The 26,838-nt window shown below is 36.1% G+C and overlaps 1 protein-coding gene across 2 annotated transcripts; it reads left to right on the top strand.

Annotated features, from left to right (window-relative positions):
- The first annotated feature begins 1,090 nt into the window (after positions 1-1,090).
- Positions 1,091-10,070, top strand: LOC114400710 (transcription factor GTE8-like). 2 transcript variants are annotated; one of them, XM_028363306.1, is made up of 11 exons: positions 1,091-1,610; positions 1,884-3,197; positions 3,337-3,385; positions 3,465-3,596; positions 7,071-7,141; positions 7,285-7,357; positions 8,519-8,599; positions 8,682-8,797; positions 8,900-8,966; positions 9,066-9,199; positions 9,284-10,070. In XM_028363306.1, exons 2-11 carry the CDS (start codon positions 1,950-1,952, stop codon positions 9,551-9,553), a joined length of 2,241 nt encoding a protein of 746 aa, XP_028219107.1. In that variant the 5' UTR covers positions 1,091-1,610; positions 1,884-1,949; the 3' UTR covers positions 9,554-10,070. The 2 variants fall into 2 exon arrangements, with proteins under 2 accessions (XP_028219107.1, XP_028219108.1); XM_028363307.1 differs by lacking the exon at positions 1,091-1,610 and having other exon boundaries at positions 9,069-9,199.
- The last annotated feature ends 16,768 nt before the right edge of the window (positions 10,071-26,838 follow it).

Raw genomic sequence — 26,838 nt, 5'->3', positions numbered from 1 at the left:
AAATAATTTTAAAATATTAAAGAATCAAAATAACACTATTTGAAACAATATCGTTTTAATTAATGTCACATCATCAAATAACATGTCATTTTTTAACATATTTAATATTTCTACTGAAAACAATTAAAACTAAATTCTTAAAAAACATAAAAAACTAATAGGAGACTTTTAAAATTTAAAAAATCAAAACCAAAAACACTAGAACATAAATAAAAAAATGATATTTAGTCCAAAACATATATATATATATATATATATATATATATATATATATATATATATATATATATATATATATTACAAATAAGTTAGTAGAGAAATATTAATAATACACTTTTGTAGAGACTTTCTGATTCAATCTAGACCTAATTTTATTTTTCTTTTTAAGTTTATAATATTTTCAATGAACTGGCAACATTTGATTAAATGTGTCTAACGCTTCACATTCAAGTTAGTTAATGCAAGTCTTTCTCTTTTTTTTTTTTGATGTCAAAAGACTTCAAAACAATTAGTATATGTTTAGAAAAAAGTTGAATCAAACACATACACACGTTACGGAGATCAAAAGTACAACGTAGTTACTTTGACATTTATATTTTAAAAAATGTGACTTTCCTGTTTAACATCAACATAATACATATTCAAACATTCTTTTAGTTGCTTCAATTTAACACATCTCCTCCTTTCTCAATTGAGCAAACAAACACACTAGGCATTTTTTAATATTTCTCTTTTAATCACCTATTTTTTTATCTTTATTTGTACACTTATTCTTTTCAATTATTCATTTCTTTTATATTTATCTTTAAATTGATTCCCAATAATGCTTTTTAAAAAATTACAACTATAATTACATACTTAATTTTTCAAATTTTATTTAATTGATATTTAATTGAGTCTCTAAAATTTTTAAAACCACAAAAAAATATCACTTTTTTACAATCTTAACCGTCATTAACTAACTTCAAGTCTAAATTACAAAAAATTGACAAGATTAAGGAATCAATCATAGTATTATTTTTGTCTAAAGACTTAGTTAAAAAATCAAATCGCTTAAAAACCAGTTAATTAATTAAACCTAAAGATAATTAAATTTATAACTAATCGTGTATAATAACCAAATTGTTCCAAAATTCGGTCTCAATCACAAGTCTTAACCCCAGGTCGCATCGCATCCGTTAACTGTACATCGTACGGCTGAGACTCTTTATCAAGCGATGCAAATTGCAAGGAAGGCGGCATTATTGTTTTATTATATTATAGGAGACGAGAGCTGAGCTCAGAGCAAAAAAAAAAAAAACTGCTCTTCGCTTCCGTCTCGTTCGGTTCAACCACAAACCTTCCTCTGAATCACTTCTCTTACTCTGCAACAACGTCGTTTTCCTTCTTCTTCTTCGTCTTCTTCTTCTTTGCTCACCCGGCTCAGTTCGCGCTCTCAGTAAAACGCGCTCAAGTGTCGCCGTTTTCTGCAAATTCAGCTAGGGTTTCACTCTCGCCGCGATCTCTCATCCTAGCTCGCCGAGTTCGGGTTCTAATCGCCGCGTCTAAGTTCACTGTTTCTCTGAATCGAAGAAAGGACTTCGAATTTCGCTGCTTTCAGTTAGTAGCTGGTAATTGATTTGGGTCTTTGGTTCCATTTCAAGTTAACCTGTGTGGTGGAAGCTGTGTAAATAATTACCTACACCAGTTATATATCAGTGTTTTTCTTGTTAGAGTTAATAAAAAAGGGGATTTGAATTTCTCCTACTTGTTGAGTTTGTTCGCTTCTTTAATATTCGGTGATTTGTCTTCCCCTTTTGTACTAGGGTTCCAAGTTGCAAAGATTTCGGTATTAGATTTTTTAGTTTGTTTCATTAATTAAATTACTGTGTAACTTTCAACAGTAATCCTGAACTTCACCTGGCCGTTAGGTTTGGTTAAGGAACTGCGGTTTTTGGTTAATTGAATAAATGAGCATGATGATGGCAAAGAGTAGGCTGTCTGGGGGCTATTTTGGAAATGCACTAGATACTGCTGGTGAATCTGAGGGTTCTGGTAGCTCGGGAAGAATAGATACTGAAATTACGGTTTCGGAGGATTCGAGTATCCCCGCGAGGAAATGTATTAGTTTGAATTCGAGTCGCCACGATGTGTTTGGTGCTCCCGTGCAAGTTGTTCCCTTGTCGAATATGCCACTCTCTCATAGAAAAGATCTGGGGCAAAGGTTGAGGTCCGAGCTTGAGCAGATTCGGCTGCTTCAGAAGAAAATTGAACAGCAGAGGACGACTGCTGTTGTGTTGTCCTCCTCCAGTGATATTCTTAGCTGTAGTAATGGGAATAATGGGCATCGAGTGGAAAGGGATAAAAAGCCGGCGATGTCCAGTTCTGCACCAAGGAATAAAGCGAAGCCGGGTAATAAGAATCAGAAGCCTCGTGGATGGAACCGGGGTTCTTCTGGGAAGTTTGAGTCTGCGGTCCAGTCTGCTTCACCATCCACTGCGAATGCTATGTTGATGAAAGATTGTGAGTTGCTGTTGAAACGGTTGATGAATCACCAGTATGCTTGGGTTTTCAACACCCCTGTGGATGTGGTGAAGTTGAATCTTCCAGATTATTTCACTATTATTAAGCGTCCCATGGATTTGGGAACAGTAAAAAACAAGTTGGCTTCTGGAGAATATGCTGGCCCACTGGAATTTGCTGATGATGTGAAGCTTACATTTTCAAACGCAATGGACTACAATCCATCTGGGAATGATGTCCATCTCATGGCTGATACCCTCAATAAATATTTTGAGTTGAGATGGAAAGCAATTGAGAAGAAATTGCAAAAAAGTGATTTTCTGCCATTACCTGCAAACCCTGACAATAGTGAAGGTGTAAAAACTAAAAGACAAGCACCTCTTTCAAAAAAGAGGAAAATTGCCTCATTACCCCCTCAACCTGAAGTTATGCCACCTACAAAGAAGGTTATGTCGGATCAAGAGAAGCATGATCTAGGTCGAGAATTGGAATCTCAGCTGGGAGAAATGCCTATGCATATAATTGATTTCTTAAAAGAACATAGTTCAAATGGTAGAGAATGTGGTGATGACGAGATTGAGATTGATATTGATGATCTCAGTGATGATACCCTATTCACATTACGCAAGCTTTTGGACGACTTTTTGCAAAAAAAGCAAAAGAACAAAGCAAAAGTTGAAGCGTGTGAAGTAGAGGTACCTCCCTGCTACCTAACCCTTTAATAAATTAAGCCTTTATCACATTGTGTTTGAACTATACCCGTCTCCTTCTCCACAATGAGATGTCAGTCTTACACACATGATTTGACTTCTGGTTATCTGTTTTCTGTTGCAGGTGTTGAATGATTCTGGACCAAGCAATTCCTCATTGCAACCATTTAAAGGTGTTGTGTTTGTGTCTGTGTGCACACGTGTAAATGCATACTGTATTGGTTGTTGTATTTAAATTTGTTCTACTTGTAGGTAATGATCCAGCGGATGAAGAGGTGGACATTGGTGGAAATGAGCCCCCTGTGTCAAGCTATCCTCATGTGGAGATTGAAAAGGATACAACTTATGGAATGAACAAAAGCCTAAGCCCAGGCAGCTCAAATGGTAAGTAAGATTTAAATTTCCCTATGATGTTCTTGAATACTTTGAGTAATATGTGACTGTGGTTCCTTTGTCTGTGAAGATTTTATTATAGGAATTGGATATATTTTGGTACTTGACACTTGAAATATCTTATTATTTAATTAAGTGTTGCCCCGAAATGTAGCTTGAATTCCTTTTGATGTTTTTAAACCTGTAATTTTTTCTCCAGTCATTTGTTGTTGATGGTTTTGTAAGATGGATATTTCAGAAAAACAATATGTTTGCATTATGCATATCATGCTTTTTAATTTTCATATTAATTCATGATTATGTGATCCGCCGTCTGTGTATTTCTTAATTTCAAAACAAAAGATATATCATTCATTTGTGCTACTAGCAGCTACTATCTATATCTATTTGTGCACAATAGTGCTTCTTCAAATACTCTGAAAACCTACTCCAAATTTTGCATGCTACCTGATAATTTGAACTACTTATCACAGTCTTCAGAGTTCAGCAGATTGCCCCAACATGCTGAGAAAGGGAAATGGGATGTCTGCTTGTTTTACTACCATCATACCAATACCGCCTTGTTTTTTTGTGACAATTAGTTGATTAAAAATCTCAGTTCTTCATATCATATGTGAATGTGAATGGTTGATGGATTACATGACTGGTGCAGTGTGTCTACTTTTTGAAAACGTGAAATTATACTCTTTCTGTGGTTGTCCCTTGTTTGTGGTTGTTGAGTCTGAAAAAAATCTCATGAGTATTTAGTGATTAGTGGTTAGGAATGTTTTCCTTGGCTTTTGTTATGGACGTTGCAAAAAAAAAAAAAACTGTAAAATATTTCCAATTCCAATATATGACCAAGTAACCACCATACCATAATTAAAAATGTTTGGTCGATGAGTAACTACTTATCAACTAAATCACTAGTTTTGTCACTTGCTCCTAAATTGGAAATGCCTTTTTACCAATAACCATTTAGTAATTTTCCTTTTTCTTTAATTTCAAATTTTCAGTCATAAAAAAATCAGTTATTAATGTCATTTTACCAATAAAATAATACCATTTAGTATCATTTTATTATGTTTAATATCTTTTTCTGCTTGAAGTTCTACTTTCCCTCTTTAGATAATCTTTCAAGCTAGGCTCCAATTTCATATTTAGTTGTCTCATTTGTTATACTGTATTTTTAGAAAATAATCTTTGAAGTCTATGGTAACATGTATGCAAAGTGCAAACAAGTGAATTGCATTTGGCCATCATATAGAAAGCAATCGCTTGGTTGTCAAATAAGGGAGTGAGTTTTAACATTTCAATGTTGGATCATGCGGTGGGTGATTTGTAAGTCTCATCATATTTGATAATTGATATATATGTTAATGGATATTAGCCATGTTGTGATGTCACCTCTTAGGATGAGATTGTCCTTTAGAAGGATAAAGAGGAAAGAGAAGTCAGAGGGCAGAGATGGTTAAATCTTACTAGGATGGCTATTTTAAGTCATGGCATTTTTTCTGTATGTTGATTTAATGCTTATTGTTACAATAAAAATAAGTAAAGACAATCTAAATTATTCATCCAAAATTTAAAATTTCGAAACAAGGTTTGAAATAATTCTCATTCATATTTAAAATAGCAAATTAACGAGTCTTTAAGGAAAGTAAATTAATATACCCAAAATTGGGCATCTACATGCTAATCCACATATCAAAGAACTATACTTATTCAGACACAAGCGGCCATTTATTCAAATGAAATACTAACCAATCTAAAAGTAAACTAAGTTAAGGAAATACTGAGTCTCCAAGTCTCCTCACCGATGTCGTCTTAATTCTCTGGATTCTGTAAACATTACTTTTAGTTAGATATAATCCCAGTGAATAAAACAATTTAAAAAAAGGAGTTTGCAAACTCTGTTTGCTCTTAGCTGATCCAATGATAAAAAACTTAATCATGGTATCTGCAAAATAAACTCAAAAAGAATTCTTTTAATTCAAGTATGCACCATCCACTTCATAATAAAAGAAAAAACTGATTTAAAAAATTGGACATCCATACCCAAAGCATTTAATTGTAAACATGACCTGGTGATTCCCGGAATCACCTAACTTGACCCTTTGGTTTTTGGAATCAGTGTGGATTTCATATTCACTAAGGTTTATGAGCTCATTTTCATACAATGGTGTTCTACTGTCAACCCCATCCCAGATGTAGGCATGTTCAATAATCAAATAGCTGCTTTCCCCATCTCAGATGGAGGTATCTCATATCCCATCACGAATGCAGACATACTGAAAATTTTAGATATTTGCCTTTCCCATTCTAGATGGAGGTATGTTCAGTGTTGTTAAATGGTGGCACCATGGATGCTATGGCGGAATGCATGGTGGATTTTTTTGCCAATCGCCGTATTCCACCATCCGCCATTGATAACATTGGGTATGTTGTATCACATCCTATTCTCGGAATAGAATGTATTCTGTCATTCCTTCCCAAAAGGTAATGATTGACATAACAACAATAAACTTTGCCATTCTCGATGACTAACAATGGGACTTTCAACCCCCCTCACATAAATCAATTCCATTAGAGAACAAACCTTCAATAATATTTCAAACAAACACTTAGACCACCTGGAATATCTCCAATTTTCTTGTCAAAACCTAAAGGAAATTGCATTCCCCCATAAATAATTAAATCAATCATAGCAATTAGGTTACACATATATCCCCAATTATTCTTACCAAGAACTCCAATTGAAGTTTAGAAGAGAGGTTGTTCTACTCTCCTCTAAACAAATGTTGATGGTGTTTCTCTTGGTGTATTGGCTGGCACTCCCTGAGGTTTGGTTTTTGGCCTAATTTCCCAAGAATGGTAATCGATTATTTTTGTGTGTTGCATGGCAACCTCCCCCACTTAGGCAAAACTAAACCTTGTAAACGTGAACTCCTTCTTGGATAAGAGGATTTTAAGAATTTGGGATGTTACAATTGAATTGAACTTTAGTCATTTTAATTTTAATCTTATTTAGGGAGAGAAAGTTGTGCTCTATGTATTTTTCTAGTGCCAATATTTAAATGTAGCACTTGATAATTGTGTTAGGTGCATGTTTTAGCAACTTAGATGTATTTCTTATTTACTAATACATGTAAGGATTATGTCAGTTTTTGTGAAAAAAATATTGAATATATCGCAAGTTTGCTACTAACTGCTTGCAGAATTTTATATATATACATATATATGTATGTATGTATATGTATATATTTTGGTTGTACATTTTTGTAACATTTTTTTGTTTTCAATAAGGATATGGCTCTTTCCCTCATCAATAGTTCTTTATGGGTAGTGCTAGCTTATGATACTGTTGCATTGTGTTTTAGGGCCAAAGTAATTTCTAGGAGTAATGTGCCTGTATTTTTGCTTTTGATATTTAATTCGAAGGCTTTTTATGTTAATTAGTGGCCATATATAATGTCTGCATTGCAGATACGGACTCTGATAGTTCTTCTGATAGTGAAGCTGATGATGTTAAAGCAAGACCAGCAAATGCAGCAAAGGTCTAGTTTGATTATTAAATGAGAGATTTTTTTTTATTTAGTTATCTCTTAATTTTTATTGTTTGATTGCTGGTGTTGTTATAGATCCTGTGTATGGTTTTTTGATACACTGTATAATAATTCATTTAAGTATTCTTCTTCAGGCACCAGAAAATCTGGGTTCTGAAGCTCAGTTGGATGAAATGACCATGGCTGCTGCTAGTCTTGAAAGAAATCGTGAGTAATTGTTTGTCATTTTGTGCTATTTAATGTTGATCTAGTATGATCTGCAATATGAAAAAGAGGTCAACTTACACTACTAAAACTTGACTCTTCCCTCACATTGTTGTCTCCTGTTTGTGTTGTATGGTTTGCTTATTCCGCAATATCTTTTTCTGTAGATTCTTAGTTGGATATCTTTAGTCAACCATACATGCTATTACTGTGCTTTCTGTAATCCTGCTGCTGCAAGTTAATAATTTTTAGCATAGATCTGAGTGCTGAGGTGCTTCCCTTTGTTGAACAGATTTTTGAGGATTCATATTGATCATCGATCATTGTAAAGAATTAAAGATAGCAGATTGTAGAAATAAACTGTTGCAAGCTAAGAGTACACCAACATTTGCTGTGCCATTACCCTCTGTTGACTCAATAAAACATGTTGGATGTGTGGCATTTATGATTTGATAGCTTTAACTGAGCTTGTGTAATTGAATGAACCCTTGAGGCAATACCGAAATAGTTTCATTGGAGAAATATCATTTAACATGTCAGACTAGTGATGGAATATTATAATGACCCCAACATAAATACTTGGGTTACTATGACTTGGCAGGAATAAATGTTTAGTTGATCTTGATATGCTCTTCATATTGCTTTGGGTAAAGTAATGCTGAATTTTGGGAATTTAAGCCTAAATCATATTTGAGTTTCTAGAATTGAGGGCTTGCATAACCTGTGAAGAAGGGTTCAATACCAAACTTTACTAAAAACAAAAACTTTTAAAATGAATTGTTTTCCATACACATTGTCAAACTTGAATGAAACTGAACAGTATTCTCAAAAAGTAATTTGAAAGAACACCCAAGTGAAGTGTAAAAAAGGCAATGAAAATGTTCCTGCTAATTTTATTATATAAAGTTATTATTATTATTTATGAGCCTTATTTTCATGTAACAATGACTTGATGTGAAACCATCTATTGATACATTTAAGACTTGGATTAGGGAATAGGGACTATTTCTTTACTAATATTATCAATGTTGTGATAAGTTTATATTTCTGTAGTTACTACTTGCTAGCCTTGAACTGTGTTAGTTTTTCTTTAATATTATTTACGATTAAGTTTCTTGGCCATTGCTATACTGACTTAGCTCTGACCCTTTATTTCTTGCTCAGAATCTGTTAGTGGCTTAGATCAACTTGATGATAACTCTCAGCATAAGCCAAGTTCTTTTGATTCTGATTGCCAACAAGATGGTAAGAGTGGGTGAATTTTGGAAGATATTGTTTTACTGTTATGCAGGATGATAACACACTGATAATCTTTTCAATGTTGTAGGGGACAGTGCTGCAACTGAGAGACAGTTCTCCCCTGATAAACTTTATCGAGCTGCTGTATTGAAGAAACGATTTCTTGATACCATCTTGAAAGCTCGAGAAAAGACACTGACACAGGTAAGTTAAATCGCATTTTTAAGCTCCATGAAACTTGCTCTACTTGTGTTATCCTTCTGATCATTGTTGAATCTGTATTCTGATTTGCTTCAATTGGGTCAGGGTGAAAAGGGGGATCCTGAGAAATTGCGCCAGGAAAGGGAGAAACTGGAGATGGAGCAAAAGAAAGGTGATTTAGGCATCGTACTTGTGTGTTCTAATAAAAGTGATTTGCCCAGACTGACTGTCTAATAACTAACCCTCTCTGTTGATCCAACTCATTGTTTAGCAGAAAAGGCTAGGCTACAAGCAGAAGCAAAGGCAGCTGAAGATGCTCGAAAGCAGGCAGAGGAAGAAGCTGCTGCAGAAGCCAGACGAAAAAGGGAGCTTGAGAGAGAAGCTGCACGGCAAGCATTGCTCCAGGTAAATAACAGTCTCTCGCCAAAAATATTTCTATCTGCTTGTTTACTCTGGATTTGATTGGAGCATGTACTGGCATCTGCACAGATGGAAAAGACTGTTGAAATCAATGAGAATTCTCGAATTCTTGAAGATTTGGAACTGCTTAGAGCTGTACCCACTGAGCAATTGCCAAGTTCTGTAGATGAGACGAGTCCTGCACACTCTCAGGATGGTCTGGGTAGTTTCAAGTTTGGGAGTAGTAACCCCTTGGAACAACTAGGATTATATATCAAAGCCGATGATGAAGAGGAGGAAGGAGAGCCACCCTGTATTCCAAATCCTGTAAATGATGTAGAAGAGGGTGAAATTGATTAAAAGTTACGCACACATATTGTATGATAAATTGAGGATCGAAGTATACTTAATCTTGATCCCAAAAAAGTTCCACAAATTAATGCATTAACATCATAAGTGGGACGGAGCATATTTTCTTGTGGAAGCATTCAGTTTCTAGAAAGGTAATATATTCAGTTTTGGGCTGTGATGGCAATAGAGGAGCAGTTTGAGCAGAAAGTAAGCTATGTTTCGGGCTGTTTGCAATGAAAATAGAAGTAATACATCAACCTTGTTTTTATCAATACTGGCTGGTGGCTAGAGGCTAAAGCATCGCATCCCTTCGTAGTTCGTATGGATTATGTTGTACAAAAGATAGAATTTGTGAACATACACTGCTGTAGCTCCATCTTTGGATACTTCGCACTTGTATTTGTGTCTGGCTATTCCTTTATTAACTTATAATTTTGGTTAAAATTTTAAGGGATGTTTCATCTTCAGACATTGTAAACGTTTAGGTATACAGCGTAAGTTAAGGAAACAAGATATGATTGGCCCATCTTTTTTTCTGCTTATAAGCTGTTAGGCCCTCATTTAAACATGTTAACCATATAAAGGGGAGAGGACAAGTGGCAGAAAAGAAGAGGATTATGGAGGAAAAGGAGGGAGTAGGGAATGATCGAGGCATAATAGAAAGGGACAGGTGGTGGCAGGGCGGGGGGGGGGGGGGGGGGGGGGGGAATAGTGGAGAGTGTGAGGTATTTGGGGGAAGGCATGAGGAGAGAGAAAAGGGGGAGGAATCAGTGAGGTTGGTTGGTACTGGGTGTGAGTGGGTGACTCACCTCAGCAGGGTCGTTTTGGGTTGTCCTGCTTTCATTGTTTTTAACATTTTGTAAGGAGCATAATCTCCATTCCATTTGCACTGTTTTATTAGTTAATATTATTACATTCATTTTGTGCTCTATTCATTTGGTTTCTAACAAATTGGTAACAGAGCACCTCTTTGGGTGTGTATGGTATCTACGAGGATGAAGGCAAGAGTAGAAGCATTGGAGTGAAGGATTGAGATGATGGGATTGTCATTACTGGAGGAAATGAGAGCATTGTTGGCTCAACGTCAAAATCATGATGAGACAGATCTAGGAGGTCATCGTGAATGGAGGGAGAGCGATCATGCGAATGATCAAATGCGAAGGTTGGAGGTACCTTACTTTTCGGTTGAGGATCCGTATGGATGGATATACAGGGCTGAATGTTATTTTGCGATTAACCAAATTCCTGAAGTAGAGAAGGTGCTCGCAGCGTCGATTTGTTTGGATGGAAAGGCTTTGAATTAGTTCCAGTGGTGGGAGACAAGGAATGAGAGGATTACACGAGTGATGTTTCGAAGAGCACTATTGGGAAGGTTTCAGAGTGCGTCGTCAAAAAATCCTTATTAAGTTTTGATGATCCTCTAGCAATGAGGAACAATGGCAGAGTATATTGAGTAGTTCGAGTTGGTGTCATCCTCGTTGAGGCATGCTGTCGATGAGGTGTTATTCAGAGCATTCATGAATAGGCTCACGGAAGAGATTTAAGCGAAGGTCTGACTGTATCGAAGTGGCGATTTGGAGGCGATGATGAAGCTGACAAAAAGGGTTGAAGAAAGAAACCAAGTAATTAATCACAAGGAGAAGGGGCTTACAAAAAGGATTGGGCCGTATTTCAACATACCCGCTTTGGCCAGTAGATGGACTAGGTCAAATGATCAAGTGACCGAAATGAAGCTGGACTTGAAACCAACAGAAGTGGGCCTCGTGGGCTTACGTCTGGATCAAACGTTACGGGGGTACAGGTACCTTGCATCGAGAAAGTCAAGGGAGTGTGAATAATTGATCAGAAGGATCCAGTAGCAACGACAATCGTCGTAACGCTCTATTTAGAAACTGAGGAGGAGATGAAGGACAGGTTCCGCCGCCGACTTTGTTTTCGATGTGATGAGCCATTTTCACTTGGCCATGTGTGTCACAACAAACACTTGCACATGTTGATGCTAGGGGAGGGAGAGAAGGTTGAAGACAAAGAACAAGAGAATGGGGAAGAGGAAAAGCTGCTGGCTGGTTCGAACATGCAGTTGAATGTGGGGAGTATAGCAGGCATGACAATAAAGAAATCCCTTAAATTGTGGGGAACTATCTCGGGAAAAGGGTGGTGGTATTGGTGGATACAGGCGCATCACACAACTTCATATCCAAGCAGGTAGTGGACGTTATATCACTCCCAATAGAAGAAAAATAACACTTTGTGGTAGAAATTGAGGATGGCCATACGGTGAGATGTGGAACTACAGTTGCCCAATTTGCTAGTGGTGCATGACTTTTATGTTTTCTAGTTGGGGGGAATAGATGTGGTTTGGGATATGAGTGGTTAGCTGGGTCGGGAAAGATTAAAGCAAAATTTGTGGAACATGTGTTGTGGATTAATGAGCATAGGAAAAAATTGAGGTGAGGGGGGGATCCTAATCTGTATTGAATCTGAGTGTCTACAAAAGCCATGATGAGGGAATTGTTGAATGAAGAGGAAGCATATTATGTGGCATTGGATATATGGACTGCAGAAATTCAAGAACAAATAGGAATATACAGGGAATAACAGGGGCATTGGCTGAGTTTGCTGAGTTATTTGGGGAAATTAATGAAATGCCATCCAAAAGGTAGTGTGACCATGGAATTGTGATCAAGGAAGGAGCTCAAATTCTAAATATTCGGCCGTATCGTTACCCACATGACCAGAAGGATGCTATCGAGAAATTTGTAAGAGATATGTTGGCAGCATGCATGATTCGACCAAGTGTAGGTCCTTACTCTAGCCTTCTCATTTTAGTTTAGAAAAAAGATGGAAGTTGGCATTTTTGTACCGATTATAGGACTTTGAACACCATTACTATTCCCAATAAATATCCTATTCCTACGATAGATGAGTTATTGGATGAGTTAGGGGGATCAATTATTTTCTCCAAGCTTGATTTGAAATTTGGGTACAATCAAATAAGGATTAAGGAGGAGGACATTCATAAAATGACCTTTCGTATGCACGAGGGCCATTATGAGTATTTAGTAATGCCCTTTGGGTTGATAAACACCCCTCGATGTTTTAAGCTTTGATGAATGAGATTTTTAGGCCGTTTCTAAGGAAATTTGTGCTCTTGCTCTTTGATGATATTTTAATATATAGTGCAGATCAACATGCCCATATTGAACATTTGAGAGCAGTTTTGGGGATATTGAAGAAGCATCCTTTACGGGTCAACAAAAACAAATGCAATTTTGGTACTGAGGAGCTTGATTATTTAGGCCATATAATTTCAGCAAGTGGCATAACGGCTAATCCTGGTATAATCAAAGTTATGGAGGAGTGGCCTATACCCAATGACCCCCAAGCGTTTGAGGGGTTTCTTAGGCCTAACAGGATACTACTGGAGATTTGTCAAGAACTACGGTCTTATGGCTAGGCCATTTACGCAATTGTTAAAAAAATTATTTCAAATGGGGAGAAGAGGCTTTGGCAGCATTTTAGAAATTAAAATAGGCAATGGTAGACATTCCTTTGCTGACAATGCCAAATTTTCAATTGCCTTTTGAAATCGAGACAAATGCATCTGGAATGGCAGTGGATGCTATATTGATGCAATCAAGGAAGCCATTAGCTTTTTTCAGCCAAGCTTTGTCAGAAAGAGCTAGGAGGAAATCAGTTTATGAGTGGGAATTGATGGCAATTGTGTTTGCTGTGCAAAAATGGAGACAACACTTGATGGGCCATCCTGTCATTATTAAAATTGACCAAAGAAGCCTAAAGTATTTGTTAGAACAAAGGGTGTTAGTGGGTGAACAACAAAAATGGGTCTCAAAATTGTTGGGCTATGACTTTGAGGTGCAATATAAGCTTGGCAAGGATAATAGGGTGGCTGATGAATTATCTATAGTGGAGTTTTAAGCACTCTCATGTGTTTATAATGACGATTTTGATCGTATATTAGAAGAGATTAGGGCTGATCCAGTGTTAAGTGGAGTGATCTGAGACTTGCAAGCAAATCCTAAGTCTCACCCTGAATATTCCTTTAACCGGGGCTATTTGTGGCATAAGGGTCGGCTAGTCCTGTCCTCTAAATCTACTAGCATACCCATGATTTTGGAGGAATTCCATTCTTCACCATGGGGTGGGCACTCATGCATTGTCCAAACATATAAAAAAGTGGCAGTGATATTCTTTTGGAAGGGAATGCGGAAAGATGTAGAGAACTTTGCTCAAAGGTGTGTTACTTGGAAACAAAGTAAGTATCAAGCTTTGAAACCTGGGGGACTATTGCAGCCATTGCCTATTCCCTTACAAGTGTGGGAAGATGTATCTACGGATTTTATTATAGGTTTATCTAAGTCCAAAGGGAAAGATACTACTATTATGGTGGTTGTGGACGGACTCATGAAGTCAGTCTACTTTGTACCTTTAAGTCATCCTTTTACTACCATAGATGTGGCTGAAGCTTTTGTGAAAGAAATTATCCGTTTGCATGTCTTCCCTAAATCAATTATAGCGGATATTGACCGGGTATTCATGAGAAATTTTTGGAAGGAGATTTTTAGGTTGGTTGATTCCAAACTCAAGTTTAGTTCTACCTATCACCCTCAAACGGATGACCAAAAGAAGGAAGTGATTAATAAGACTCTAGAAACTTATTTGAGGTGTTTTGTGCATGGACATCCAAAATAATGGGTGTTGGACAAGTGATCTCAATAACTTAAGAGGAGGATGAATTAAGTTTTAAAATTCTCACTAACAAACTTTTAACCCCTTTCTAAATGATAGACTCAGAATGCAGAAGAAGAAGAAACAATCAATTTAATAATGTTCTTTAAACTTGCAAGACAAAATTGATTGCAATAACATATGAGATAAGGGAAGAGAGAAATGCAAACTCAATTTATACTGGTTCGGCCACTTCCCGTGCCTACGTCCAGTCCTCAAGCAACTCACTTAAAATTTTCACTAACTTTGTAAAAATCCTTTTTACAACTTCTGAACACCCGAGGGATCCCTTTCTCTTGTGTTCAGGAAACTCACAATTCAATAGGCAACCATTCTCTTGATTACAACTGACTTTCTGAGATGACTAGAAAGATTTCTCTCCTTTAGAGTGGATGATACAAATTGAAGTTCCTAGAGGAATTTCTCTTTTTAGATATGATAATACAATTTGAAGTTCCTGGATGAACTCTGGATAGATTTGCAAGTGTTTGCCCAAGAGTTGTTGAGAGAGCATTTGGCAATGAAGTTCTCTTAGAATATCTCTCTCTTGTTTTTCAAAGTCATACACACATATATATAGGCCCTTCGTGCCTTTTCAAAATGGTTTGAAGAAATTGTCTTTTCAAAAAGCTTTTTCTAAAATTCTTCACTAGTAATCAATTACAGGTTTTTGGTAATTGATTACAAAGTTATATTTTGAAGGGTCGTGACTTTTCAAATTGTATTTCAAGAGTTCCTTTGCTGGTAATCGATTACACATCAATGGTAATCGATTACAACTTTTAAATTCAAATTTTAAAACCCTTCTAAAAGCTGATTTTTCAAAATTGTCTTCTGGTAATCGATTACACTGTCTAGTAATCGATTACCAGAGCCTTGATCTCTTGGAAACACTTGTTTTGAGACAAAAGCTTGATCTTGAATTGATCTTGAAGCAATGCTTGTTTGTTGAAGCAACCTTGTATTAATCTTGAAGCAATGCTTAACCTTTGAATGTTTGTTGAAGTAATCTTGAAAGCAATCTTGTTTGATTATTCTTTGGCATCATCAAAATCATGTATTCATATATTCACAATGGGGGAATTGGTTGCATTGGGCTGAATTCTAGTTCAATTCCACCTATAACAAGTCCATTCACATGACCCCTTTTAAGGCTTTATTTGGGAGGGACCCTCCTATGATAGTCAAGTATCAGCCAGAGTCCACAAGGGTGTAGCAGGTGGACCACATGTTGGTGGAAAGGGATGCTAAATTGGAAGAATTAAAGGTAAATTTAAACAAAGCACAACAAAGAATGAAGTGGTTGGCTAATAAAAAGAGGCGTGAAGTGGAATTTAAGGTGGGGGATATGGTTTACTTGAAGGCATAACTGAAATATAAATTGTTGGCTAAAAGGGTGAATGAGAAATTAAGCCCAAGGTTTTATGGTCATTTCAAGGTGATAGAAAGAATAGGACAGACTGCTTACAAGTTGGAACTACCACCAGACGCTAAAATGCACCATGTGGTTCATGTGTCCCAACTGAAGGTTGATATTGTAGTTAATGGGTTGTGTCAGAGATTGCCTGCCGCTCTGACTACAGAATGGGAATTACTGGTAGAGCCTCAAGAAGTGGTGGCAGTGTGCAAGCATTTAGATGGAGCGGTTCAGGTCTTAATCAAATGGGTGAACCTGCCTGAACATGAAAATACCTGGGAGGATAGTAAGGTGATCGATAGGGTCTTTCTTGATTTTTACCTTGAGGACAAGGTGCAGCATGTTGGAGGGGGTATTGTTAGGCCCTCATTTAAACATGTTTATCATAGAAAGGGGAGAGGACATGTGGGAGAAAAGAAGAGGATCGTGGAGGAAAAGGAGGGAGTAGGGAATGATTACGAGGCATAAGAGAAATGGACAGTTGTTAGGGACAGAGTTGAGGGGGGGGGGGGGATTTGGTTAGAAGAGTGTGAGGTATTTGGGGGAAGGCATGAGGAGAGAGAAATGGGGAGGGATTAGTGAGGTTGGTTGGTCCTGGGTGTGAGTGGGTGACTCACCTCACCAGGGTAGTTTTAGGTTATCATGTTGTCAATGTTTTAAGGTTTTGTAAGCAACATAGTTAATAGAATTCTACATAGCCTTTGTCTTATAAAGACTATCTACTTCACTGTTACATTCATTTTGTGTTATGCTGGTTTGGTTTCTAACCTAAGCTGCTTTAGATTTAAAGCTAAAAATAAGAACTTAAAAAAATAAATAGTTGTTTGGTAGTTTTTTTTTAACTTAAAAGCTCATTTCAAGTTAAAAGTTGTTTGATAAAAAAACTAAAAGTTTAGTTATGTTAGTTATTTCTTACAATGAAAAAGTACATTAAAAAATATTGTATAAAATTAATTTAATTTACATAAAATTATTTTATTAAATTAAATTATATATTATGAGGAATGCATTTTACTAAATATATATGAAGATATATATAAAAACTTAAATTAGTATTATATATCAAATTAAAACCTTAAAAATTACATGTTATGAGAAATTCATTTTAATATGTATAAAGATCAAATTACACTAGTATAACTTTATTAACTATTGTATTATTTTTATAACTTGATATACAATATAATTTTTATTAATCCAACAGTTGAATTATATTTATATATTATCAAGATTATTTCTGTCAATTTTTGTCTTCGTTGAATAACAAGAAGATAATCAAATGATTTATATTTTAATATATTTTGAAATATTTATATTACTTTATTTTAATCTATAAGAATTAGGCAACAAATAATTTTGGATTAATATGAATTTTGAATATGTAATCTATGCGAAAAGAATTTTTAATTTAATGATAAGTCTTAGAAAAATATTATTCAATTGAAAGAAAGTTATAAAATAATATATTTATCGTGTTATACCGATATCATTTAATCTCTCCTCATATATATATATATATATATATATATATATATATATATATATATATATATATATATATATATATATATATATATTCATTAAACGTACCTTGTTTTCTTTTTATATAATAAAATAAAAGTATCCTACTGTAACTCAAGCACCCAGAATTTAAATATATATGCCCGGCCTCCTTTTCAATAAAAAGCTTTGTTAATAAGCGGAAAAAAGAGAAAAAAGGCAGTAGTAAGGAATCGAATGGTGTACTTTCTTAATAAGCTACTAAAAAGTCGTGTATATGGTAGATAATGGAGTTTTTTTTAAGCTCCCTATTTCAACTTTTCTTTGTTAATAATAAGCATCTTTTTATTTTAGAGCTTTAGTATAAAAAACTGATGTCATATAAACATCACCATAAATGTTCTCAAGTCATAAAACATAAAAGTATTTGTGTCTTAAGCCATTACATCTTCAAAACATCATAAACAAATCTCAAGGGTCCTGTTAAGGGAATAAATACAACATAAATTCATGAACATATTTAAACCCTATGTTGATCCCCACTAAGATAAACATAAATAAAAGATCAAAGGTTGTATCTTGTTTCTAAGTCCACCATCAAGTCCACATCAACCATGAGTGACATGCACCTAAGAAGCTACATCATAATCTGCTTTGTGTCAAATGACACAATCTTATCTTTCTCAAAATATTTTCCTTTTTTAGTCAAAAGTGGAAAACAATTTTGGCTTCTTTGACTGCTCAAGACATTTCTTTTCAACTAAAAGAAGACAAGATCATTTTGTTCCATTTTTAGTAGAATAGTGAAGGATATTCCATTAGTAATGAAAAAAGGGGTTAAGGGGATCCATATATCTTGTTTAGGTCGATCAAAAGGCGTATAAATAGCTAGAACTGAATGCGGAAAGTATGGAAAAATATCTTGTAATGTATTTAACCAAAAAATTGATTATGCAACTAAGTTGCGTAAGAAAAGTCCAAAGCCAATCCCAAGAAACAGTGAAGCTTCATATGGTCTTTCTGACTAGGTGCAGGTAGTTTGCATCTTCACAGACATGTCTATTTTACCGAGTCTCTCTCTGAGACTGTGCCCAAATCATTATGTCTCTCGTGCAGGTCGAAAAATAGTAGCAAAAGCTATGCTTGTCAATCGAGTAGGTGATTAGAGTAAGCTCATTTTAAAAGAAACAACATATAAGAAAAAATATAAGATCACCAAGTTTAAAAGAGATATAGAAACCATTCGTTTTTTCAATAACCATGTACTAATACTACTCATCAAGACTCATCAAGTAACATATCATACTCAAGTCACAATTATAAATGCATATGCCTAACTATCGTGTTATGCTATGTTGACTCTTTATTCCTTGAAGATTTCCCTTTTTGAGAGATTAACAAGTACATCCCTTAACATAATCACACTTTATGATCTGACCATTTGGGGACACTTGATTTAACCCTATGGAGAAAGTGTGGTTTTATAATAATGGATGAGCGTGGGTAGTGACTTACGTTGGTAAGGCTTGCAAAGATCTTAACCTATCTAAGAATTCGCCCACCCATCCATTATATAGGTCCATTCAGCGTTAGCCACCATGACAACCTCCACCACTAGGTTAAAGACCTTCTTAGCACCCTCAATTTATGAGCCTACTCACATGCAATGTCATTCCTCAATGCATGTATGTTATGATCATTCAAATCCAACATTATATCACATCATCAATACATTCATTCATCATCATCAATATTCTAACGACCCAACTCGTCGCTACGATATTAACACTCTAAACTGCGAAAACTTCAATTTTTAATTGAAAACTCCGTTAATTTGCTTATGAAAAATGAAAGTAAATTTTTTACGATATACATTCACCAAACAACACACCATTACTTAAATGAATACACACACACACACACACACACACACACACACACACACACACACACACACACACACACACACACACACACACACACACACACACACACACATATATAGGTATAGTAACTCGGTACACATCATTTACATAATGGAAAGTAAATTAGTTCATACATATAATTAAATCTGTAATTAACAAAACACAACTCTCTCCCAAAATAATTCCAACGTCATCACATTGGCTTGGCGGCTTCACAAAAGAATCTCACTTCACGTACTCTACTGCTGTCATTCTGCTCCCACAAACAAATGTTCGCGATCATCACAAGTACCAACCACATGGTACAAAAATTGCAAGGGTGAGTTTATTATAAAAGAAATTAACACAAAAATCAAATAACCATAATTAGTAAGAAAACATTAACAATTACCATAATCATACACAAACATCTAGTAGTCCAACATACACTCAACAAGTAGTCATCATCCATCCATAATTCCAATCAATCATGTTCAGTATGATGTATACACCTAACCTTAACTCTCAAATGCAATGTGATACCATTCATCAAGGAAATACCTTAAGCGTGTCCACACGATACTCTCACTTAGGAAAACTAGGCAGTAAGTGTCGAGGTCACCCAGTTATGCACTGGCAACTCCCCTCCATGAGAATCAGCCTGAGTCTCAAGGGAGTTCCAAACCGAGTGACATGCCCTCAAGTACAAGTATTCCTCCTCATGAGAAACTACAAGTACTTACTAACAAAGTTTATACTATTTCTATGAAATATGAAGTATGAAACATGGGCTCCATCAATGAACTAACCGTGGATAATTAAAGATTCTAAGTCATCCCCTTCCAAAGATGCTTAAAATTTTTTAACCACTTTATTTCCCCCACCAGGAATATCCAACATGGTCACTGCACCCTCATGTACATACACAACATATATCATCACAATGACATTTTCAACATCTCATCTCAATGTCATTATCAACATCAACATTGTCTTATCTCAATGTCATTCTTACCTCAACATCATCTCATCTCAATATCATTCTCAACATCATCATCATCATCATCATCTCATTTCAATGACATTATCAACAATAACAACATCATCTCATATCAACATAATCATTAATAACAACATCATCTCATATCTATTAATATCATCAGCAAATCATATTTTGCATATACATACATATACAGTTCATGCCTGAGATTCACAGTCCCCAAGTCTTCAGACAACACAAGTCTAATAAAAACAATAATGTCATTTATCAATAACAGACATATCGAATCCCATTAGTCAAAACATTGTTTTTCTTGAAAATCAGCATGCAACAGGGACAGACATACATCCCCATAATTAGGTTTCCTGACCCCAACTATGGTATCAAAAGCCATAAATTATAATAAACTCCCCTCACCTATCGTGAGCTTTACATCAGTTCCTCTTTGCGTCACTCAGAGACCTCTCTTGTTCACGTTTGTCAGTCCAAACACAAGGTTCTATATATCAAATTGAAGGAAATTTAGTATAGATTTTAGAAATAAGGTTAATGAAAACATTCGATATTAATTACCCTTGTCAAATCATAAAGGGCTAAGGGGGTGTTTCAAATTCTACTAAAAGGAGATGTCATTTTAAAATTTCGATCACGCCAATATGATCGGGGTTTAGTGAAGGTCACGGAAATAACATCAATTTTATAAAAAGATAACTTCTACAACTTTTAAGGGTTCTTCAAAGGAAGTGTAAAAACACCCTATTACAGTACCCAAAACACAAGAGACACTAAGATAAACTCAAACTAACTAAGAGAAAGGCTTAGAGGTCAAGATTACCTCAGAGAAGCTATGAAAGAAAGGATTGAGGGATTTTTCTCCACTAAATCCTTGGGGTGGATTCTGAGAATTATGCTCCGATTAAAATGTTCCTCTTGGTGTGGTGGTTTGGCGGCAAGCAACGACGGCTTTTGCAGATGAAGGTGTTAAGGTTTGGGTGGGCGTTTGGAGAGGAGGAGAGTGAAAAAAATCATGTTTTCACGCTAAAGAACGTATTTATAATCTGCAGATCTCACTTAGCGAGCTCGTCTCGCTAAGCGGGAGTCTACTTTTGTCACTAAGTGCGACAATTCTTGCTGAGCGCAATTCCTCTTGCGCTAAGCGCAAGAATTCTCGCTCGCGCAATTCCCTCTTGGGTTGGAATTGTGCTTAGCGCACTTCTTGCGCTAGGCGAGAGGTAAAAAGTTGTAATTTTTAAAATCCCAACGGTCAGATTGTGGGAACATGTGTCAAGAACCTACAGTCAAAATTTGAAGATGATCCAACAGTTAAGGAATCCAGGATCAAAGTTTTACCATAATAGGTTTAGGTGAAATTTGAAATCTCATAATTTCAATTTAGGTCAATAAAACTCCACATCAACCGCAACTTACCACTCATGAGTCTAAGCCTAGAGTTATACAATAAAACTTTCTATCCAACCACGGAGTCCTTCTTAGCTATCAAGCTGTCATGGAACTTCTTGGTCTTCTCCTTGTAGAATTTGGAATTCTCATAGGCTTCTAAACAGATCTCATCTAGCTCACCTAGTTGCAACTTCCTTTTCTCTCCAGCCTGATCAATAGAGAAGTTACAGGTCTTTACAGCTCAGTAGGCTCTGTGTTCTATCTCTACAAGAAGATGACATGCCTTGCCAAAGACAACCCGATAAGGAGACATTCCTATGGGTGCTTTGTAGGCAGTCCTATGCGCCCAAAGATCATCATCCAGCCTGGAGCTCCAATCCTTTATGTTCGGTTGCACAATCTTTTCCAAGATCCTTTTTATCTCCCTGTTTGAAGATGGTGGACCAATAGAAACCGCAGTCAAGCACCTTGCGAGTTGTCCTCTGTATGCCAAGATGGCCACCTGGTGCAGAAGAATGACAAAATTGCAAGGCCGAGTCAATCTCATGGTCTGGAATGCATCTCCTAATAACCTGATCACTGCATAACTTCCACAAATAGGGGTCATCCCAAATATAATGCTTAGCATCACTCTTAATTTTATCAGTTTGAGCTTTAGATGCTAAGGGAGGAAAAACAGAAGCAACAAAATAATTCACAATATTAGCAAACCAAGGAGTGAGGAAGGAATCAGAAATATTATACAGAATGTATAAATGGTCATCCGAAAAATCATCCCGAATGGGTGAGTCCTCAGACGCACGCTCAATCCTACTCTTAGAGCCAAAGCATCCACCTGATCAATCTAGGCTTTGATTTAGCCTTCTTTAACAGGTACTTCAGAGTTGCATGGTCAGTATAAAAAATAACATAAGTACCAAGCAAATATGAACGAAATTTCTCAAGAGCAATAACTATCGCTAATAGCTCATTCTCTGTGGTAGTGTAATTTGCTTGGGTAGCATCCAAAGTTCTGGAAGCGTAGTAGATCACCCGAGGCAGCTTGTCAATCTTTTGAGCAAGGACAACCCCCAATGCATAATTGGATGCATCGCACATCAGCTCAAATGGGGCTGTCCAATCAGGTGCCTGAATGATAGGGGTGGTAGTCAACACACGCTTGAGGCAATTAAAAGCCTCTTTGCACCGGTCATCACAATCAAACTCCACATCCTTTTGCAGCAGATTGGATAGTGAAAGGACCACTTTGCTAAAATCCTTGATAAAGCGCCTATAAAACCCTGCATAGCCAAGAAAAGAACAAACCTCTCGCACGCAAGAGGGGTAAGGAAATTATGAAATAACACTTATCTTTGCAGGGTCTACCTCTATGCCCCTACTGGAAATGATATGCCCTAAAACTATACCTTGTTCTACCATGAAGTGACATTTTTCAAAATTTTGCACAAGGTTAGTTTCAATGCATCTATTAAGAACTCTATCCAAACATGCATCAAAAAAGGATCCATAAATAGTAAAATCATCCATAAACACCTCTATGCAACTCTCTAAAAAGTCACTGAAAATGCTAAGCATACACCGCTGGAAGGTACCAGGGGCGTTGCATAGGCCAAAGGGCATCCTCCTATAGGCAAAAGTGCCAAAGGGATAGGTGAATGTGGTCTTTTCTTGATCCTCAAGAGCAATATAAATTTGTAAATAACCAGAAAAGCCATCAAGAAAACAGTAATGAGACTTACCTGCCAAGCGCTCAAGCATTTGATCAATGAATGGCAGGGGAAAATGATATTTTCTGGTTGTCTGGTTCAGCCTCCTATAATCAATGCAGACTCGCCAGCTGTTCTGCACTCTTGTGGGGATAAGCTCATCCCTCTCATTCTTGATCACTGTGAGGCTTGTCTTCTTAGGAACCACTTGGACTGAACTCACCCACTGGCTGTCAGAAATGGGGTAGTTGATTCCAGCTTGCAAGAGCTTGGTCACCTCCTTATTTACCACATCTAGAATGATGGGGTTGAGTTGCCATTGTGGCTGCCTCATTGGCTTAGCTCCATCCTCTAAAAGTATTCTATGCATGCAGGTAGATGGGCTAATACTAGGAATGCCTGCTAAAGTCCATCCAATGACTTTCTTGTGCTTCTTGAGCACTAACAACAACTTCTCCTCTTACTCAACAGCAAGGGAGGCAGAGATGATCACTGAAAATTTTTCCTTGTCTTCTAAGTAAGCATACTTGAGGTTTACTGATAAGGGCTTCAACTCTGGTGTGGGTAGTGGCTGAACAGTGGGAGGAACCAGGGTAGGAGAAGAAGAGGAGGGTTCCTCAGCCTGTACCTCATAAAGCAAGTCAAAAGTATATGTACTTCCTGCAACATAGTTAGTGCATTCTTGCTCTAAAAAATCAACATCAAGAGGTACAACACCCAGAAAATCAGAACCAGACTCAAATTCAAATTTACTCTCAGCATAAAAATCAGATACATGATCAAATTCAAACTCAGATTCAGATTCAATGCATGAGGAATGACAAGTATGTAGATCAGATAAAAATGGATGTTTCCTACCATGAAGAGAATCAAAATCAAACATATAATCATTAACAATCTGATCAAGTATCTCAGCACGAAAAACAGAATGATCCTCAGATGGATGTTTCATGGCATCAAGAATGTTAAAATGAACAACAATATCACCAAATTCCATAGACAATGTGCCAGCATAAACATCTATCTTGGTTCAGACTCTTTTCAAAAATGGTCAGCCTAAAATAATTGGAATTGAACCATGGGAAAATCCCTCTTCCATATCAAGAACATAAAAGTCAGCAGGAAAAATAATTTCACCAACCCGAACCAACACATCCTCTATGAAACCTGTGGGGTGAGCAACACTTCTATTTGCCAGTTGAATCATCACACCCGTAGGTTGCAAAGGTCCAAGAGATAAAGAATTGAAAATGAACATAGGCATGACATTAATTGATGCTTCTAGATCTAGCATGGCAATCTCAAATTTGTTGTTCCCAATAATGCAAGGTATACAGAAAGTACCTAGGTCCTTACATATCTTAGGAATGTGAGGAACATATTTACCTATCAATGCTGACACATTTCTGCCCATGGTAATCCTTTCATTGCCTTTGAGCCTCCTTTTGTGGGTGCACAACTCCTTTAGAAACTTTGCATATCTTGGAATTTGCTTGATGACATCTAGCAGAGGTATGTTCACCTCTACTTTCCTGAAGGTCTCCAAGATCTCCTTATCCACTTCTTCCATCTTTTTGTTTGGAATTGCTCTAGGTGGAAATGGAAGAGGGATAGGAGGCTGCTGCAAGTCAGAACTACTAGATGAAGGTCCTCCTGCATGAAAATTTTTGTTAGCTCCCTCATGATCAGGAAGCTTTCTCCTTTGTGCAGTTAGCTCATCCTTTTTTTCAGGTGTAGAATGAAGCTTGACAGGTTCAGGTGCAAGTGCTGCTACTGGTGGAGGGACTTCAATTTGCTTGCCAGACCTCAAGGTGATGGCACTCACATTCTTCGGATTCTGCACAGTTTATGAAGGCAATTTGTCAGAATTTTGGGACTAAGCTTGGTTCAACTAAGTAGCCATTTGCCCCATCTGATTTGTCAGATTCTGAATGGAGGCTCTTGTCTCTTGTTGAAATTGCATATTCTGGATGGTCATTTGCCTCACTAACTCCTCTAAGGAAGGTTGAGAAGGGGCCTTAGTTGCTTGTAGTCTTTGTTGCTGCTGCAGCTATATTGGAGGAGGAACATAGGGCCTGCTTGGACCAACAACATTCTGGAAGGGAGGGACAGGCTGTTGTTGCTGCTGTTGTTGTTGTGGAGGATTTGCCCATCTCAGATTTGGATGATTCCTCCAACCTGGATTGTATCTGTTGCTTGAAAGATCATAATTATTCTGTTGTTGTTGGTTTTGCTGTTGAGGGGGTCTATTATAAAAGTTTGCAGCATAGGCTTCAGGTTGTTCATTGACTCTAGATTGTTGCAAAGAAGGACAAAGATCTGTATGGTGATCAGCAGAATAACATAGACCACAGACTCTTGCAACAATAATAGGTGCAGATGCAGATTTCTGATTTATGGCAAGCTGAGTTACTAGGTTGACCAAGGCATCAAGTTTTCCCTCAAGCTTCTTATTTTCAGCAGATGAAGATGAATCCGTGGCCACATCATGGACTCCTCTAAGGACAATAACATCATTTCTTGCACTGAATTGTTGGGAGTTGGAAGCCATCTTCTCAATCAGATTCCTAGCCTCAACAGGAGTCATATCACCAAGAGCTCCACCACTGACAGCATCAATCATACTCCTCTCCATGTTGCCAAATCCAAATTCACACCCCTTCCTTTATTTTTTTAAACAGTTAGGAATTCCGGTGTGCAAAACCCGAATTCTGACCCTTTTTATTTTTTATTTTTATTTTAATGTATTTGAAGTAAAATATTTAATAGTTAAAAGTAATAAAAAATTTCAATAATATATTAAGTTATTGTATTTGAAAACGTTTTTAAATAATAAAATTTACTAAAAAGTAAATAATAGAATAGAATTTTCTTTTCCTTTTGTGAATTATTTTATTTTAAATTTTGTTTTAATTTTTTAATAATAGAAATAGAATATTAATAATTAGTAATGTATGTAAATATTTTATTTCAATAATATAATTAATTATTATAATCATTAAATATTAATATATTTTAGGTTAAATTACTCATTTGGTCCCTATAGTTTCATGATTCTTACTTTTTTAGTTTCTATAGTTTGAAAGTGGTCTTTTTAGTACCTATAGTTTACATTTTAATTCTCTTTTAGTCCCTGTAGTTTTGAAAGTGGGTTTTTTAGTTCCTATAGTTTCATAATTCTTACTTTTTTAGTCCCTATAGTTTTCAAATTACATGGACTAAAAGAGAATTAAAATATAAACTATAGGGACTAAAAAGAACACTTTTAAATTACAGGGATTAAAAGAGAATTAAAATGTAAATTATAGGGACTAAAAAGACCACTTTCAAACTATAGGGACTAAAAAGGTAAGAACAATGAAACTATAGGGATCAAATGAGTAATTTAACTTATATTTTATAACTAAATTATAAGAATAATTATTGCTAATAATTATTTTTTAATGAATGGTAATTGTAATTGAACTTGAAAAATAATCATTTTTATAAATATAAAACAAACGTAGAGTTTCAAAGTGTAAAAATAAGAAATAACAGTAATCAAGACAAATGATATTTTGAAGTAAAATTATTATCTTTTCTTCTAACTTTTGGAAATTTTTTTTCTTGTTGACATT

Source organism: Glycine soja, chromosome 19 (assembly GCF_004193775.1).
Source record: "Glycine soja cultivar W05 chromosome 19, ASM419377v2, whole genome shotgun sequence".
Lineage (NCBI taxonomy): Eukaryota > Viridiplantae > Streptophyta > Magnoliopsida > Fabales > Fabaceae > Glycine > Glycine soja.
Note: the sequence above shows the minus strand (reverse complement) of the source record. Positions and strands in the feature narration are given on the sequence as shown.